The following is an 18,326-nucleotide window of genomic DNA, read 5'->3' on the forward strand; positions in this document are numbered from 1 at the left end:
CAGACACATACAAAAAAACAACCCAAAACCAAACAAACCCCCAAGAACCTCAATACTAATCAAAAAGGAAAAAGCTAGTACCTTCTAGCCTCAATGTAACCAATTGAGCCAAAACTAGCACTTACTTGGTAACACAAGAAGACTAACGTATGTATGCAGCTTCTCAAAGACTGCAGTCAACCTTTTCATGTCTCTGTGTAGCTCCATATTTCTGGCTCTTAAAGCAGCTGTGCAAAGAGAAGACTCACACTCTTCTTCCAAACTAGGAACATACGAATTTATTTTTTTTAAGAAGTGAGAAATTATCTTAAAAAAACAAAAAAATCAAGTTCATGACTTTTGAAGTAGATTACCAGTGTCATCTACATCCCTACCCCTAAGCAACAATGGACTAGGAGTTTATTTTAGAAAGGTTAACATATCGAAGTAACCTAGCAATACATGAAAATTACTCTGTGTGTGTGTACTACCCCCTGTCTTAGGGCCTTCAGGCCTAAGGAATGGTTTACACTCACAGCAAGGAATTGACTGCATCAGTTTAAAGGCTTTTTCCTCTACTACATGTAATTTACCTTTTGCTTCCTAAGGAGCAGGAGAACAGGTACAAAGGCGGCACAAAACAAGCTTTTTCTCCTTCCTTAATTCAAAACCTCTTTTCAAGTAGCCCTTTACATTGGTAATTCTCTTCCCTTTGACCCACTCCAGAACAAAGATCTTCACAGCAGAAGGGATGTGCATCTGGCCAAGTTTTACCACACTGCTATATTTACTGTATGATAAATAATCTTCAGACAGGCTGAAGAAATGAGCAGTTTCAGTGTATCATCCCTGAACAGTATCAATGCTATTGAACAATATTAAGAAACATTAAAATCTGTTCAGCTTTCATTAAAGTCTCATCTGTGAGAGGGGGGAAAAAGGCTTTAAAATACATATATTTAGCTGTAATACCCAGTGAACAAACATGCATAACCTAAAGCCTCAAAAACCAGCAGGAAATAAAAAATTAAAGGTTCTGCCTTTTAAGACAATGTGCTTTAAAGGTTGACTTGATATTTGTGTTGTAGATGTCAATAATGCTGCATACCTGACACTTAGTGCCCCTTTAGTTTAATCTATCAAATCAAAAGTACCTTTTCAATTGATAAGGAAGAATCTTTCTTAAAAAGCCTAGGTAGGAAGCTAAGTGTTCTGAGAAGCCCTTCAATTTCACAGCTGTTTCCTGAAAGGAAGAACAAACACATAAATATTTTTGCTCTGTAAAAATCTTTTTTCAATAGTAAACCCAAGAAATCTTACCAGGACCGTCACGGTATCTTCTGTAATGCTCTCAAACAAGTGGTGCATTCCTTCCTCCAGAGGGCGAACATAGGAAGCATTTTCATGAAGATACTGTGAGAACTGAGCACAGAGATTTTTAAATGGTGGCTGCTGAAGGCTCTTGCAAACTGTTCAGGTTAACAAGTGAGCGGTCCGCTTTAGCAAAGCTCCTGCATTTTAAGTGATCCCCGGGATGTCAATAATAAGACATAACAATCAAGTGACATACAGCAACCTTTTCTACAGGACCCACAAACACAAACCTTGAGGGACAGTGAGAAACAGCGAAGACTGCAATGGAAGTCCAGGCAAAACCCCACCTAGGGCTTTGCCACAGCACCCTCTCTCATTTTAACTGCCATGCAGAGCACACCAAACCCTTGCTTTATAAGTTTAAACATTCTTGGCATTCCTTCCTTAACTCCATGAAATTAAGACTAAATTCATGCACCATTAAGCCTCCAGAATAAACTATCCTACCTTTCTCCCAGCTGTTGTTTTGTCTTTCAGCCCTTGCCCTGTACATCAGCACAAGCATTTGATTTGCACAGCTATGCTGTGGAAAGTATTGAAGAACTAAAAGTTAAAACTGAGATCAAGAGATTAATTTTAATCTTTATCTGTACCCAGTCTTCAACATGGGTCCAAACATGGTTATGCCAATGCAAATGATGGAGCAGTAACTAATCAAAGGGAAAATTTTTACTTTCAAGAACTGGGACAGATTTGGGCTATTAGGAAATTTCAGCTTCACAGAACTGCCTGAGTTGGCTAAAAACTGCTTAAGTAAATTCTGTGGCTAATTTCACCTTCAAAAAAGTATACCTGAGAACAACAGCATTTACTCTTACATAAAAAACTTAACAGTGCCATCAGCTTTCAATTCTGATACCATAGCATTACAAAAAGCTTGTTCCACAGATCAGCATAGGTAGTCAAAAGTGATCTTGGTTTTTATTTCACCCCACAGAAAGATACCTTCACCTTTGGTTATTTAAACCACAATAATAGCTAAAGATCCCAGGCAAATAGGGTATGAGAAAATTTTAATTCCTTCTATTATTACAGTGTAGTAACACAGTGTTAACAAGAAAGAATGATGCCAAGCTCTCATTCAGGCATGCACAAATCTGGATGGAATTAGGGAAAATTCCTAAATCTAAGGAGGAAGAAGTAACACATGCAGAGTGCTCCTGACTTCTGTTGCAAGAGAGAGGACTGGAGTTATCTGGCACAATGCTGAAGACCCAGCAGAACCCAGCAATCCAATACTTAAAGAGAAAAGGAATACTTGAACCTGGAAGGCAATTGTCCACATCTACTTTGAATGTTTGGTGGGGAAAATAGCTTGAAAGCACCAGACAAGACCTGGAGTTGGGGAAAAATAAATCAGTGCAATTCTGCTAAGCCGCTACCTGACACTTGTCTCATTTTCTCTACCATATTAAGGGAGAGTTTTTGAACCACTCGGTGGAGGAGCCAAGATCACACTAAGATCACTTGCCACGCAAACAGATAAATTAATCAAAAATACTGGGGCAACAGCAGCTTCAGTGAGCAATAAAAGATATTTCACTGCTGGGAAGTCACAGCAAAAGGCCCGAGAGGTAGCATGCACTGAGGCAATTAGGGCATGAATACACCGTGGGGCAGACTAGAAGATACACAATTACAAATACAAACAAAGCCTGAACTACTGAATCAAGTCCATTATCAGAAAAGGAGAATCAAATTACAGTTCTGACAGAGTTGCATGTTTCAGCTGTGTGGAATCAGTTCTCTGCTGAAAAGCAACAAAGAAATGTTAACTAGGACATTAAGAAAAATTATGTAAGAAGCGATGTCTAAGAAACCTGATATTATTCTCCTAGTGTAAACTGCTGTAGTATCTGCAGAAGCCAGTCACCACATTGGGCTACATAAGCAAGACACAGATCCTGCCCCAAAGAATTTGGCAGATGACAAAGCTGCACAGTTTTCACAAGGAAGATTTGCCAGCTTGACTTTGTTTGGTGACGGAAGTAAGAAAACGATGCTCTTAAACTAAGATCTATGTTGAATCTCTGCGAAAGTGGACTCTTGATTCAAACAGTATAAGCAACTGAGAAGACAAATAGAGTGTGATTTCTCTAGCGGATAAACAGCTTTGCAAGTGTATTTTTCATCTGCAAAGAGATTAAAGGAGGGATTCCTAAGAACAGGAAAGTTTAATGATAGTTAACATTGTCAGCACACGTGGCCATTTGATGAATACAAGTCACATTCATCTTGGTCTCTTAAGTCTGAGCCCTACAAACAACTGCACTGAAATTATAGTCTGAATTAGAAAATACTGTCAGCCAGCAACTTACATGCACATAGGTCTACTTGCACTATGAAGTCAACAACTCTGATGTTAAAGCAATTTTGTACAAAAAGTTCTTTTCCATGCTTCATGGCATAGAAAGGCAATAGATTCAGCTTAACAGCTTTGAATGATATTCTCAGAAAAGTCTTCCCACAGAGTTGCATGGGAAGAGACAGGTCAAGTTTCTCCTAATAATTTCAACATACTTTAGAGAGTTGAAGCTTCAGAACACTTACAGGAAAAGTCTTACAAATAGCCCCAAATCAGATTTTAAAGTTGGTTTTGACAAGGGAAGAGAGTCCAGGTTCTTTCCTTCATAAGTCTATCATGCATCCAGTTTACTTCACTTTACACAAGACCTCCTATGTCAACATCTGCCATGCCCCAGACAAGCATCTATTTAGCAGTGCAATACTTGTGTATTTTTAAATAAATCACCTGAACTTTCAATAAATGCATTTAAATTTAGCACTTAAAAAGCAAAGCCTTGATTTGACTATCATATTGCTCTCGTAGCAGAGGCACAGGGGAAAAGGATTCTCTGCAGCTACACACTCACCTGCATTCAGAGAATTCACTCAATAGAAAAAGACTCCTCACGCAGGAGAGGCTGCCCCATAGGGACACACTCGCAGCACTCCAATAGAGGTGGTAGAAAGTTGCATGACTAAGATCATTCACACTGAAAGTGCACATAATTGATAAACTTGTAGCTGAAATCTGTAAGCTTTACCTTCTGATTTAACGGTGATATAGTGTCAGTTGCAGAATCAATGGGAAAGATCTGGACCTTCTGTTCAGTGTACGTATGGAAGTTCAGAAGAGCTGTTACAAGTTCTTGAACAAAAGCTAGTGCCTGGCCAGCAAGGTCTCGCAACTTAAGCTGTAAAGACAGTTATAAGATGATTATACTTGACATGTACCTAAAATACATAGTTACAATTATATTTAACTTCACTTTTAAAGCTTATGAATAAACTACAATGCCACACAGAAGGGTATGCTTTCCTTCTGCTGCATTTCTCAAACTACGAGACACAAGAACACTTAGAGGTTAGTACAACTACAGACACCATCCTTGAAATTAAGATTTCTAAAGTCCAGTAGACTAATTGCTGACAACAGTTCAGTTCTTTCAGTGTGGTGATAGTTAAGAAATTTGTAACGCTTGGTTGTTAGGAAACCTAACTTTTAATTAGTAAAAACCAATGAGGTTTGCAGTCAGAATAAAAGATGTCTGCTTCTAACTACTAACACTTAGCTCTTATTCTGTCCTGGATACAACTGAGCTGCTGCTCATGAATAACGCTGTTTTGTGGCTTTAGTGCTGTAGGAAAGTATTCAAGAAATGAATCCTAAATAGAACAGTCTGAAAAAGCAAAGTCAAAGAAGAAAAACACGCTCTTGTGATTTACAGAGGAGAGAATAAGGTTAAAGTGACATTTCATCCAAGAATGACTTATCCTTCAGAGATGTATTCCTAATACTTTAATGAAGTGTTAAATCAAGTGAATCTTGATTATGGATCAGGAATGTTGGTAAGTAATTAATGCAGCCATTATACTCAGTTTGTGTATGTTAATTAACTATGCAAGGAAGAAAAACAGACAACATTACTGATTTGCTATCCTTTACACTGCAGCCTGTGCTAATGCACTAGCATTTTGCCTCTGCTGGCAAAGTCGGTCATAAAAATCTGTCCTGGAGCATTTTCAAGACTATAGGTCCTGAAGCATGAGGCTGGCTGATACAGTGCTAGCAGAAAATAGTAAAATGAGAAACATCTCATGCAGTTATTCAGATTTTTCTTAGAACTCAGCAGCAGGCTAATTTAAGGCTACTTCCATCACAAAACTGCACATGAGGTCACCTGTTCCCACAGCAGACGTATTAGGAACAAGGTATCTTTGTAGGCAGTTCTAAAGAAAGGAGAAAGCAGCTACCTGAAGTCTTTCTACTGTGGCGTCTCAATGCACTAACTTGAAGGTTCGAGGCATATCGTACAAGAAAAGAGACAAAAAAAACAGTTCTGCAGAGCCCATCCTCAGTGGCAGCAAAACAGGAAAATTTTGATTGCATCAAGGCATCTGATTCACTACTGTAAAAAAGCTTTAATATATATAGCTACTCACAGAAAACTAATCCTCATTTTTGAATACTGAGCAAACCACATTCCCAAGGAAATCTAAGTTACAGAAACAAACAGAAACTGTCTTGGTTTAAAATAACATTTACATTAATAAGGGTGATTTGGCTGCAAGTAAGAGGTGCTCTGACAAGAAATACCCTATAAAATGTAGACAAACCATAAAGAGTTCTCAAAGATACATGATTTATTCCTTAAAGGATTATGACTAGTGGCAAGCAACACTAACTAACATGGTATTACAGCATACACACCAAGGTACAGTTTACAAATACATTCTCTGGGGCTCAAGTGATGTGACTAGAGAAGCTCAGTTTGTGGAAAATGTAATTTAAGATACCCAAACTCCCTTCTTTTCCACAAAAAGCTTTAAACTAACATAGTTTTAACCAACTTTAAAAATGAAATGTTTAAGTCCTAACTTACTGCAAGCTGACATAGTAAAAGAATTATTCATATAACTTTACCAAGAGACAAATACTAAACCCTTTTGCCATTCTTTTTAGGAAGGCATGCCCAAGTTAACACCTACAGTGATCATTAGCCAGAAGTCAATAGATTAGCTCTAGTGAAGCAAGGCAAGCAGACAACTTGACTCCAACACAAAAGCAGTACAGATTACATTCTGAAAAGCGCAGAGGCTCTGTGGACAGAAATTCCATTGGAATATCATGACAGTAGGAAGGTAGCCTATCTTTGCCAATTTCATGTCACTAAAATGACTAGTTTTGTTCAGCATCTGTGTAGAAAGCTGCGTCATCACATACAAAGCCACAGAAAGTGCTTACCTGGTATCTTCTGTTGTGTAATGGTACATTCAGAGCATTGTATCGGCTAGATCCTACAAGACAAAAATATGCACTTATTACAGCATGGTTTTTAAAAAAAAAAAATTATTGGTAAATAGTGGTTGGCTTTTTTTTTAAATGAAATTTCATTGCAGTAATATTAGAGTTCACGTAAGTAATATGAACTCAAAAGATACAAACAACTGGCTTCAATAAATTGGGCATAAACATCTTTAAGATCTGTTATTGTGACTAGGTGGAGAGACAGCACTTCCATACTTGTCTCCGATTACAAGCCTTATTTAACCATCTGAACACCCTGAATTTGAGAGCAGAATCCTCGTGCCCAAAAGAACAGTATTCATCTCTGACAAGAGTGAAAAGTTAGTTTCTAAAAACCTTTAAGGAATTCAAGATGATCTTCAAATTTCATTCACATCCCAGGTACCATAAGACAATCTGAATGTATGTTTTTCATGGTTTGTACATTCAAAAAACTAAGCTCCTGCATATAGTTGATTTGTTCATAATTAAGAATAAGATGTACTCTCCACATTTCAGCATTCTGTTCCAGTTAGAGCAACCAGAATTATTCAGTTACAGAGGGGCACAATTTTTAAAGACGTAGACGGATATTTGTACCTAGAGAACAGCTTAGAAAGTCTTACAGATTTAAAGCAATCACATCCATCCTCAATTAAATGGAATAATAATCACTTCAGTTTAAAGTCTGCATGCATTCCTTTTGTATCATTCACGTTTGGCAGTTATCACATCAGAAGTAGTTGTATTGAGAACAAGTAACTGTCCAAATTTACCAAATCCTTACTCCTAAGTAAAATGCTTTAGAACATCTTTTTTGTCATGTTTGTACTCTCAAGATTATGCTTAGCGTTCAGCAAGTCATTTGATTGTTACTAAACTGAAGCCAGCTGCCAGTTACACTTAAAACCAACTACAGAGCCTACAAGTAAGTTGAAATCCATAGCAGACAGACATTTCCTGACTTTCTTTCACTTTTCCATCACTAATCATCTCTCCACTATTTCCACTGTTTTCTACACAAGCAGAAACATTATGCTATTGAGCAGATAAATTATTTGCATCAAAGTTCTTACTACAATGATAACCACCTGTAAAAAAAAACAAACAAAAACAAACAGAAAAAGAAGCCAGAGAAGCAGAAATAGGCAGCAGATACCAGGCAAAGTGGTCTTTGTGAGAGGAAAGAAGTGAAAAGGGTTATCAACTGAAGACATCAACACCTAAGCATAACACACTATATGAGGGTCAACATTTCCTAAAGAGAAGATGATCTGGTGTTTCTAAGCCAAGACTCACTCAATTGCCAACCCAGTGGAGAACCTGGAAGCCTCACTCCTGCAGCACCTGCCAGATCAGCTTTTAGAGAACCTAAGGCTATTCAAAACATTGTCAGCAAGTTTTAAACTGAATGGAAAATGCAAAGGCTACCAATAAAACCTATTAGAAATTCAACAGCCTATTTTCACTTCTCTGCTTCTTCTCCACTACTTTGAGCTTTTTCAGTATTCCAGGTCTTCCTAGCATCACTGCTGCCTGCCCACCTAAAACCTCGTGTTCAAGCTATTTACAAAAGCATCCACTACACAGCACTGATCTAGCACATACTAATCAATTCTTGTACCAAAGAAGTGCAAAGGCTGAGCACTCTTAACTCCGTGGTATCTGCTGCGCTTCAGTCTACCTAGTAGCGGTTGTAAAGGAAGCAGAAAAGAATGTTGCTTCTGGTATAAGTCCCCAGATTCAAAGGGTGGTTTTTCTTCTGAAAAGATGGACAAGTCTCAGACAAACCATGGACAGGAACTAGCATGGGTGCTCTCTGATCAGAGATGAGACATGTTGACAGACTTCCTACTAGTACTAAGCATAGAGCATTATTGGTGCAATGTCCCATTAATTAATTAAAGTCAACGTCTCTGCAGCCATTAGTTTATCCCCATTTTAATTTACTCTAACTCTTAAATATACCTTGCCAAAAATAATACTCTTTGAGACAAGTAACTGAAGAAATCTTTGTGGAGAAACCAGTAAATTGACAGTGTTCCTTCATCTTCTACAACATTCTGTCAACACTAATCAAGACAAGTAGCAAATTACACAAAAGCCTTCAGAAGTCTTGATTTTCATTAGGTATATATATATATAAATATAAAACCTTGTTATTTTAAGATTATTAAACAAGATTAGGTATTATGAATACTTACTACAATTACCAAGCGTCTGTTCAGATATCCAACACTTCTTACAGCTAATATGTTTTAATTCATAAGGAGTACTTCCCTCCAGATGGACACCCAAAATTAAACAAGAAACACAGACCAAAGCAATACGTACTTGTGTCATTAAAAGGGACTTTCTCATTGATTATGCATAGAGATTCTTCCAGTCTACTGCCCAAAGCTGCTTGAAGATTCTTTAACTGTTGCTGGCTAAATAACAAAAAGACAAACAAAAAAACCACACACACACATTGTAATCCTTCAAAATTTAATCTGTATCACCAACACCACAGCTCATCATAAGGATCCCTTGAACATACAGGTATCTGTCTCTTTCTAGAAGTTAAGTAGAAATAAGACAGTAGGAATCGTTTTTCTTCCTTTATGTCATATTTAATGTATTTTAATCCCTAACATATGCTGTAAAAGATGCAATAAACTGCTGTAAATCACAAGGTCCATCCTTCAGAATCACAACTTACTTCAGAGTTAACCTTTACATTATACTCCAATTCTGCTATTATCGTATGAGCTATATGAGATATTCTTTTCTATGGGAATTTGAATGGGAATGCAAAAGGATCTTTAAATTAGTTACTATATAAGCAATGTGGTATTCTAACATGCAAGCTGTCGATAATTCATTTAACTATATCACATCACTATTAGAAGTACCTCACAAGCTTTTAAGGGCTCAGTATTTAAATACTATGATATGGCTCACTACCAGAGACCTGGCAAACATGTTTCTGATGCATTCTCGAGTGATTTTTCTCTAAATCTACTTCACTTGCATTTGATTGTGTATATAGATGCAAACCTAAGTTAAGATCACCAATATCATTTATATAGGTTTTTGAAATGAATAGTAACATATCCCAGCATTATATGCATATGTCAAAGATTACTGTATATTGATCTGTATCAAATTCCACACCTTACCCAACTTAGGCCCCCAAATTCTTCACTGTTTTGCTTCCCGTTTGACATCTAGAACTCCTGCACATACAGTGGAGGGTGGGGGGAAGGTGTCAAAGTGACAGTTTCTCCTTTTTTACAAACACATTTGATAGGTGAAAATTTATCAGTACTAACAAGTAAAAAGAATCAAAAATAAGCAAGATATGAAGAAACAGGCTAAAAAGTAGCTCGTGCACATTAGCAAACATTTTTCTTGATCAGCGGCTCCAAAACTGCATAGATACTGTACAGCATGAACCACAGTAGCATTGGGCATGATAGGAAAACTCAAACTGCAGAGGTATGGACGTTTCCTTTTGTACTATAAATGAACAACAAACAAGTAGTTTGGTAAGTATTGTTTTACATTCTGCCCTTTAATTTTCAAGGCATGCAGGCTGTCAAGTCTCATATCCCCTGCTTTCCTGAATAAAGCATGGGCGTCAGAGACAAATGGATCCCTTACCCTAAACAAGCAGGGAAAACAGAAGAGCAGTACTCTCAAAGACATCTTCTGTCCTGTGTTCATCAGATACTGATTTCAGTGTTTAAAATAAAGAAGTGTCAGGCTTTATAATTTTTTAAAAGCCTCCCTTCTTAAACGGTACAGACAATTTCTTACAATTACATTAATTACCCAGTCATCACGGAACATGACAGACAAGCTCTGAATGGAATAGTAGCAAATTAATACTACACTGTGTTTCAAACACCACAGAAAAGTAAACAGCAGCAAAACACAGCTTTCATCCTCTTTTGAAAGTCATTCTTAGTGAAACCCAGACCTGTACTAGAGCAGATTTATTGGAATTCAAGTACCTTCACATCTATCAAAATAATCAAAATACACACTTCAAGGTTACCATCTGAAAGAGGGAACTCTTCATCTGATCATTCACTACATATTTTTACCCATTACATTAAATATCTATACTGCACAGACATCTCTAAAAAACACACTTCAACAATGAACTTAATTTGATTTGCTCAGTCCTCAAATTTTTCCCGTTTTCTACAACTTGTCTTCCAGACAAAGAATGTATTGCAAAAGCAATACAATCCTTCAACAAAAGCTTTCAAGTATTAAATCACAGAACCAACTAGGTTGGAATACACCTTCAAGATCAACTCCAACCGTTCCCCCAGAACTACCAAGGCCACCACTAAGCCATGTCACTAAGGGCCTTGTCTATGCGGTTTGTGAACACTTCCAGGGACGGTGACTCCATCACTGCCCTGGGCAGCCTGTTCCAATCCCTGACTGCCTGTTTGGGGAAGACAGTTTTCCTAATATCCAGTATAAATCTCCCCTCGTGCAGCTTGAGGCCATTACCTCTTGTCCTAACACTTGTTACTTAGGAGAAAAGACCAGCAACCTCCTCACTCCATGCAGTTAAAGGAGTTCTTTCTGTTTCCCCTCCCGCCAAATATTCTAGCTGAGCATGTTATACTTGAAACAAAAGCAATTGTTCAAGAAGACTGAGGTGAAGGGGGACTTTTGAAACACTTTTCAGTCAGTTGACTCAGCATACTTTACCCAAGCTTTGTTTTTAGAAATAGCTGCACTTTGTTTCATACAAGTTCAGTAGTTTCTCTACGTTTTATAGCATTTCATTAGAAATAAAGTCTCCAAGCTTCCATCAACTTCACTGCTACTTAAAATAGCTTGGCAACAAAGCTGCTCTTACTGAAAGCTGAATTTGTGGAATCGATTGTCTAGCTACATACTCATCAGAAGGAAACTTGACCTGCACAGTCTTGGTGTTAATGTGCTGTTTCCCAGTATTTTGAGTTAAAGTCCTTATTATTTTTAAGGTAGTATTCTCTAAAAATAATACAGTTAATATTTTACAGCAGTTATTTCTTTAAATCAATTTTTCATTATATTAAATAAAAACACTTACCATTCTTCGGTTCGAAGCCTACAGTCCTTAGCTTCTCTTTCTAGTGTCTGAGACTTGATCTTTATGCAAGAAGATAATCTTACAATGTAAGTACTGAAACAGCAAGACATTTCATTTCAAAACTTTTAAAAACTTGCAAGTAAGAGGAAAGACTACTTACTTCTAATTTGGTTTTATCATTCTGCAGCTTTTCTATAGTATCTGTGTATTTCCTCGTTAAACTGTCCACCACAGTTTGATGCTGGGCAGCATCAGTTTCCAAAACTTCAAGTCTAGTTCTCAGCTCTGCTTCTAAACGTTTATGCTGCTCATCTGCTTCAAAGAACTAAAAGAAGAAAAGCACAGTCCTTAGAAAGTTCCATTTTACTACAGAATCTAGTCTTATGAGTTACACTAGTTTAATTAGCCAGTCCAGGTTAATAGCAAGTACTAGATCTCAGACAAATAGAAACTTTATTATAATATTTACAGACAAAAGATTCAGGAACAAAGCACTTTATGGTTACTAAGGTTTTGTAGTACCAAGCATTCCTTAAATATATTGCTGATTAATAATAGACACCTGAAAAATTAGACTTCAGCCATAAAGCTTCCCTCAAGGTTTCTAAAACCTTAATTTCAGTAAAAAAATTCTAACTCAATTATGGCAGCTTGCAGAAAATATTTTAAGCCTTAAGGCAATCCTGAAACAGTTACTGAACTAAAAGGTTTCCACCCAGTACCAACTATATGGCTATTTTCATTAGAGTAGCAAAGTGTCACCAAAAGTCACAAATCTATATGAAAAAACACGTATTACAAGAGTTATTACACATACTGTCTTAATAATCCAAAGTCAAAATACTTTCTCATTTGCACTGGGAACAACTTTATAAACAAGCTATCCACTCTAATCCACTGTTTTGTATACAACTAAGCTTCTGAACCCAATAGTTTTCAGATGGCATTTTATTTTTTTGTTTGTGACCAGTTTTCTGAACTAAAAAGAAAGACTAAAAGAAGTTCACTCACAAGTATATGCAGTCGTTCATTCTCTTCTATCTTCTTCTGAAGATCTTCATTGAAGACACTTTTCTGCTCTTGACTCAACTGAGATGAAGATTCTGCACTTTTCTAAAAAAGAAAATGCATTCATGATCTCCCAAGTCTCTGGGAGTACCCCAAAGCCCAGCCCCAAGTATATGAAAACACTTCCCATTGCTAATTCCTAATAGATGCAACATGAGTGTCTGTGCATATATATATATATATATACACACATCTGTTATATACATCAGTTAATATTTCAAAAGGTACACATACTGCACAAAGGATGAGCCTAAAACCAGCACTTTTTCTTCATGTTACTTTTCTTCATGTCACTTCTTTTGTTACTGTATAGTGGTAGAATGCTAACTCGATAACGACTCAGGAAAGCCTCTACTCAGGCATCACATTCACATGCGTGAAATGGCTTGTATGGGCAGGTGTGCATTTGACATAATTTGACTCTTCCATGATTCTACAGTCAGCAATACTAAACTGTACACATGCAGGCTTATTTGGTTTGATAGCTGTGTGTAAGGCACAGCTGCCCACACCAAGTGTCCACATCTAAGCTGCTCTGATCTCAGGAGGGACCAGCAATAATCACTGAAAGCACACTACCCCACAGCAGGCTTGTAGCACAAGGTGGCACTCGCAAACACAGGGTCTTCACTGTCCACCATCTACCCTGATAATACAGACATCTTTCTGCCAACTGTTTCCTCATTTTTCACCTATTTCATTCAGAAGACCCAGAGACTACCAGTGAATTCCACACTACTTTTCTCAACCACACTGCTGACCAAAGGAAGTACCAAACAAAAGGGAGGCTATTTACATTTAAACTTAATACTGAACTTCAAGTGCTTGCACCACCATGAAAGTCAGTCAGTGGCAATGACTTGCAAAGCTACTTAGGCCAGGCTGAGGTCCTTCAAAATGTGGAAGCCTGTCTAGCAAAGCAGTAACTTAGTATGAGATAAAAGAAGGATCAAACTGCATTTTGGAGAACAATCTACTATGGTGCATGAACAATGTAAGTCAGAGGTACTATGCTTGTCAAGGTACTGGATAGCAAAAAAAAAAGCACAAGAGTTTAGGGAAAAAGTAAGGAGGATGACTGTATTACTAATCAGTTGAATAATTTCTTTAATGACAGTATTGATTGCTACAGCACTTTGGGAGCTAACCAAAAAGAAAAGATGACAGTAATTAAGAGGGGTTTCTTCATAAGAGGAAGGTAGCAAAGGATGCTTGAGAATTCTTGAAGTCCAGACACACTACCCCTGGAATTCTGATGTTACTTATAGAAGATATGGGTGAGTTTAGACAGAACATGGTATAATCGGATTTAATCACCAAGCATTTTGATAGACAAAGATTGCAAAACTGAAATTATTCTGACATTTTGAAACAACATAGGGAATACCAGCCAAAAATTTAGATTTCGAAGTATGTGACAAGATTCACCTAAGCTACAATCATTGTCTGAAGAGTTAACCATTGACATCAAACTACAATGCAAGGAGAGAAGAGATGAGGGGTGATCAGTTTTCCTCATAGTAATAGATTAATCACAGAGCTCCAAGCTGTTTGAACACTTAAATAGCTGGAAAGGGAGACAGTAATTCAGTATCAGTTAGCTGACACAGTAGAAAGAAGAGCACAGAACTACTCGGCATACATCACACGTATCAGTATCTGTTTTGTTGATATTTTCACTAACATCAGTGAATACCACAAGTTCTGACAAAAACATTCAGCTCAACCCTTGACACAAAGCAACCCCTGATAGAAATCAGGGTCAGGTGAGGAGCAGACATCTGCTAAGCAAGGGGTTTTCTGCCTGTAGCACATACCTTGTTTTTCTTGCCCCTAGCTTCACTCAATGCAAGTTCATCTTGAAGTAACTCCACCCGCTTAGCAAGTTGCTGATTTCGAAAGGTCAAGCTGTCCATTTCTTGTTGCAGTTTTCTCAGTGACTGATCCTTCATCTTCAGTTGCTCCTGAATGACCAAAAAGTTCTAAAATTAAACTTTTACACTTACTTTCATGCATGCTTGTAGTAAGAAGTATTGCATTACAAAAGAAAGAACACACTAAAAATTTGCTTTGCTTGCTATCTGAACACTGAAGCAGCAAAAACTATGGCTTCTAAACTAAAAACCAGATTTCACTTTCTTAAGCTGCCCAAAGATCACACTCAAATAGGTACCTCATTCTGTAAGTTAATTATCAGGAAGCAACCTTCCACTTTCACAAAGTCCACACCTTCAGAGAACAATGAAGACTAGTTGCAGAACAGAAATTCTTTTACTGAAATCAAGTTCCTTCCTTACTCTTTTAACCACAATACTTTGAGTACAATGTATTCCCATTTACCCTTCCTATTTAACTATGCTGTTACAGCTTAGTACATCTGACATGAGTGGTTTTTCAAGATTACCTTCAGAGAGGCAGAATTTGCTTGCTCATCTACAACCCCTTTTTTCAGTACTTGGTTCTGAGCTCGAAGCTGAAAAATAAGAGATGCCAGTAACTATACAAGACAAAAGAATAAATAAAAGGCATTCATTAGAATGTGCATGAAGTATCATATTCTCTCTCAGGAGAGCACATGTTGTGCATGCTTTTTAAAATATTCTGTTCAGGCAGACAGAAGTAGAATCAGGTCAAAAAAAGTATCCAATTCATATTTAGAATTTCTAAGAAACGGGAAGTTACTTTACCATCTGAGTATTTTGGTCAATTAGAACATAATAAATATCTTGGAAGAATAATTATTTGAATATAATTAAAGTTTGAAGAATGGCGAACACATATGCAAAAATTGTGACTTCTTCCCTGACTAACCAAGTTCTTGCTCATTCTCAGTGTTATTTTTGTGTCACCCCTCTTCTCCCCAAAACTGTTCATGCTGGTTCTGGAATATAGGCAGGACTCACAAAGTCAAAATTCGTATCAGCTCAAGAAGAGCTTAACTATACTCTAATGCAAAAATACCTGATGCCACTAGATGATCCAGAGAAAACTGCCTGACAAACACTTCAGGAAAATGCATAAAAAGCATGGAAGAAAAAGCCCTCTAAGTCGTACTTATCTAGTTCAGAAATCTGAGCTAAAAATCACTGTGGTGAGAAGTGATACTCAAGAAACCTATTTCCCAGTCAGTTCACAGAGTACCTCTACCCTGCAGCAATGAGGATACCGACAGTTCCATCTTCCCATTCCTTGATAATTGCTTGAATCCTGGTTTCTTCAATGGCACTTTGTATTCATTTGACATGTTTGAGTCCAGCTGTTGCAGATATAAATTAGAAGGGTTTGTACTGTGTTTGGGAATATGTCTGGCAGATGCATAAAAGGCAAGATTCAATGTAAAACAGCAATGGCTAATCTTTTCAGTCTGATGACTGAATAAACTTGAAAGGTCAAAAGTCAGTTGACATTGCTAAGCACAGGCTTCTGCCTTGCAGTATTCCCATTGTTCTGCTCAGGCACCACAAAGGCAAGAGAAGATTGCAAGAGCACCACAGAAAGACTTCCAAGCACAGGGTTTCCCTAGCAAGAAAAAGCAATGCAGTACTTTTTATATACCATTTTTCTGCCACAGCTACAAATGCAGGAACATGCCAGGTAGTGAATGAACTAGCTCAACTGTGCTGCACTGAGATATGCAAGCTGAAGACTGATCCATCAAAAGCTGTCACAAGTTGAAAGAGCCTTTTCCAACTCCTTCTTCCATCAGGGTTGCACAAGAGAGCCAAGAAGCTGAAACCTGAGGGGAAGAGATGCTGAAAACATATTCTCCTTCTGGACTGCTCTGTGAACTGAGAGGGAACGCAACCCTTTGGCAAGTACTTCCCTTTACACTCCCTGAGTCTATCTAGCCCTTGTCTACCACTCTCCTTGGCTTCCACAACACAAGTAAGTGAACAAGCAAATTGCTTCCCAAAGCTACTCGCCATTTCTACCCACAGTAAACAGCCACCACAACAAAGAAGCAATTGAACAACTGGTCATTCGCACAAAAAGGCAAGTTATCTGCAAAGGGGATCCCACAACGCCCACAAGCTACTGCATAAGAAGTGGGATGAGACCAAGAAATAGTTCCCGCAAAGAACCAATGAAACCTCACGGACCAAAAGTTGCAAGATTAAGTTAAATAAAAGCTTTTGGACACCATGATACTAAACGAAAGAGGATCCAGTAGCTGGAACTTTTAGAAGCTGTAGTTAAAAGTCTACATTTCAAAGTTCCATTTGGGAATCAAGCACCGAAGTCTGTCAATTAACTTATCCCAAACCATTTTAATCTCCAAGGTACAGCAGAGCCACTATAGAAAGCAACAAGAAATATAAACTCTGTGACCAACAAAGCCCCAAAGCGATTTCAGTTTTTTTTAAGTGATTTTGTGGAAGCATTAAAAAATAAATATCTGTATGGGGATGGTTGGTTTGTGGGTTTTAGCAGTTCCAAGGAGAACAGTATTTAAAGATACACCATTCTGTAATCTAGGGAAAGGTGTCAAATACAGTCAAGTGATTTGTGCCAAACCTCTGATGCTGGGCTATACAAGAAGTTATAGCTTGCTTTCCTAAAGCCATTCAAGACCAATGGTCTCCTCTTCCTCTTAGTGGAGGAATAAGAATGCAAGAATGAAGAGTTTAGTATTAAGCAAGGCTCCAACCTTTAAAAAAATCATTGCTAGTACCTTGGAAACTCATTCTCTGCTATGGGCCATAAGTCTTTCCAAATACCCTGTTAAATAGCACCAGAAATGGGAAACAAAGTTACCTAAGGCAGACGCAGAAGAATGGGAACAGGGAAGCGTGAAATCAAGTGTCCTCGTTCCCAAGACAGTGCAACACCATTGTAAGTACTACCACTACCACTGAACTCCCAAAACCAAGAGTTAAAGCAAACTCGGAGGCTACGGGTAAGACACAAGACCAAGACCTCAAAAGATGTTCACATCCATCACTAAGCCTCATGCTTGACTGAGAAGTGGAAAAGCAAGAGAAAGCATTGCCCTGGTGTAGCTGAACCCATTACTTGTCCTACTGGATGCGCTGCAGACCAGGCCACTTGGCTGCTCACACCGGCTTACCCACCCGGCACTTGACAATACCATCGCATTCCCTCGGCACCTGCGAATTCGCACCTCCCGTGCCTTCACCTCATCCTCAAAGAGCGGCCACCTGCGGGCCCCAAACACTTCGCGCTGCCACGAACACCAGCGTTTCAGCGCTGACCAGCCCCCATCCCGGGCAGGGACGGGCAGCCCCGCGGCCCGAGCGCTGCCCTCTCAGGGAGGCGCCGTTACTCGCGTAACGGCCGGCAGCCCGCGCGCGGGGAGCGGCTGGAGAGGGGCGGCACCGACAGGGGGGCGGCGGCCGCCACTTGCGGAGCATCGGGGACGGGCTCCGGCACCTGATACCTTGGAGTACTCCTGAGCCAGCTTCTGGTACTTCCCCTGCAGCTCCGCGGCCGCCGCCATCTCCCCGCCGCCGGCTCGGCTCACCTCAGCCCGCTGCCACCACAGCCGCCAGCCCCGCGGAGGGAAGACGCACT

General features: G+C 38.7%; 1 protein-coding gene across 6 annotated transcripts in view; it reads right to left on the minus strand.

Annotated features, from left to right (window-relative positions):
- The window catches only part of PPP1R21 (protein phosphatase 1 regulatory subunit 21), a 31,841-nt gene extending 13,525 nt beyond the window's left edge, over positions 1-18,316 (minus strand). For 5 of the 6 annotated variants that reach the window (XR_008975261.1, XM_057432397.1, XM_057432396.1 and 2 more), the window contains exons 1-12: positions 18,193-18,316; positions 15,199-15,267; positions 14,612-14,758; positions 12,738-12,839; positions 11,887-12,051; positions 11,727-11,785; positions 8,978-9,072; positions 6,602-6,654; positions 4,401-4,550; positions 1,300-1,401; positions 1,134-1,222; positions 126-262 (exon numbers count right to left, since the gene is read on the minus strand). Coding sequence is in view for 5 of the 6 variants with exons in the window: in XM_057432397.1 (XP_057288380.1) it covers positions 126-262; positions 1,134-1,222; positions 1,300-1,401; positions 4,401-4,550; positions 6,602-6,654; positions 8,978-9,072; positions 11,727-11,785; positions 11,887-12,051; positions 12,738-12,839; positions 14,612-14,758; positions 15,199-15,267; positions 18,193-18,252 (1,228 nt within the window). In the remaining variant the exon portion in view is untranslated. Of the gene's footprint in view, positions 1-125; positions 263-1,133; positions 1,223-1,299; positions 1,402-4,400; positions 4,551-6,601; positions 6,655-8,977; positions 9,073-11,726; positions 11,786-11,886; positions 12,052-12,737; positions 12,840-14,611; positions 14,759-15,198; positions 15,268-15,935; positions 16,366-18,192 lie in introns of those variants that run through there. The other variant, XM_057432394.1, reaches the window with a different exon arrangement.
- Between the last annotated feature and the right edge of the window lie 10 nt (positions 18,317-18,326).

Source organism: Pezoporus wallicus, unplaced genomic scaffold, assembly GCF_028554395.1.
Source record: "Pezoporus wallicus isolate ANWC-B61680 ecotype Strahan unplaced genomic scaffold, APGP_CSIRO_Pwel_v1 contig_3267, whole genome shotgun sequence".
Taxonomy (NCBI): Eukaryota; Metazoa; Chordata; class Aves; order Psittaciformes; family Psittacidae; genus Pezoporus; species Pezoporus wallicus.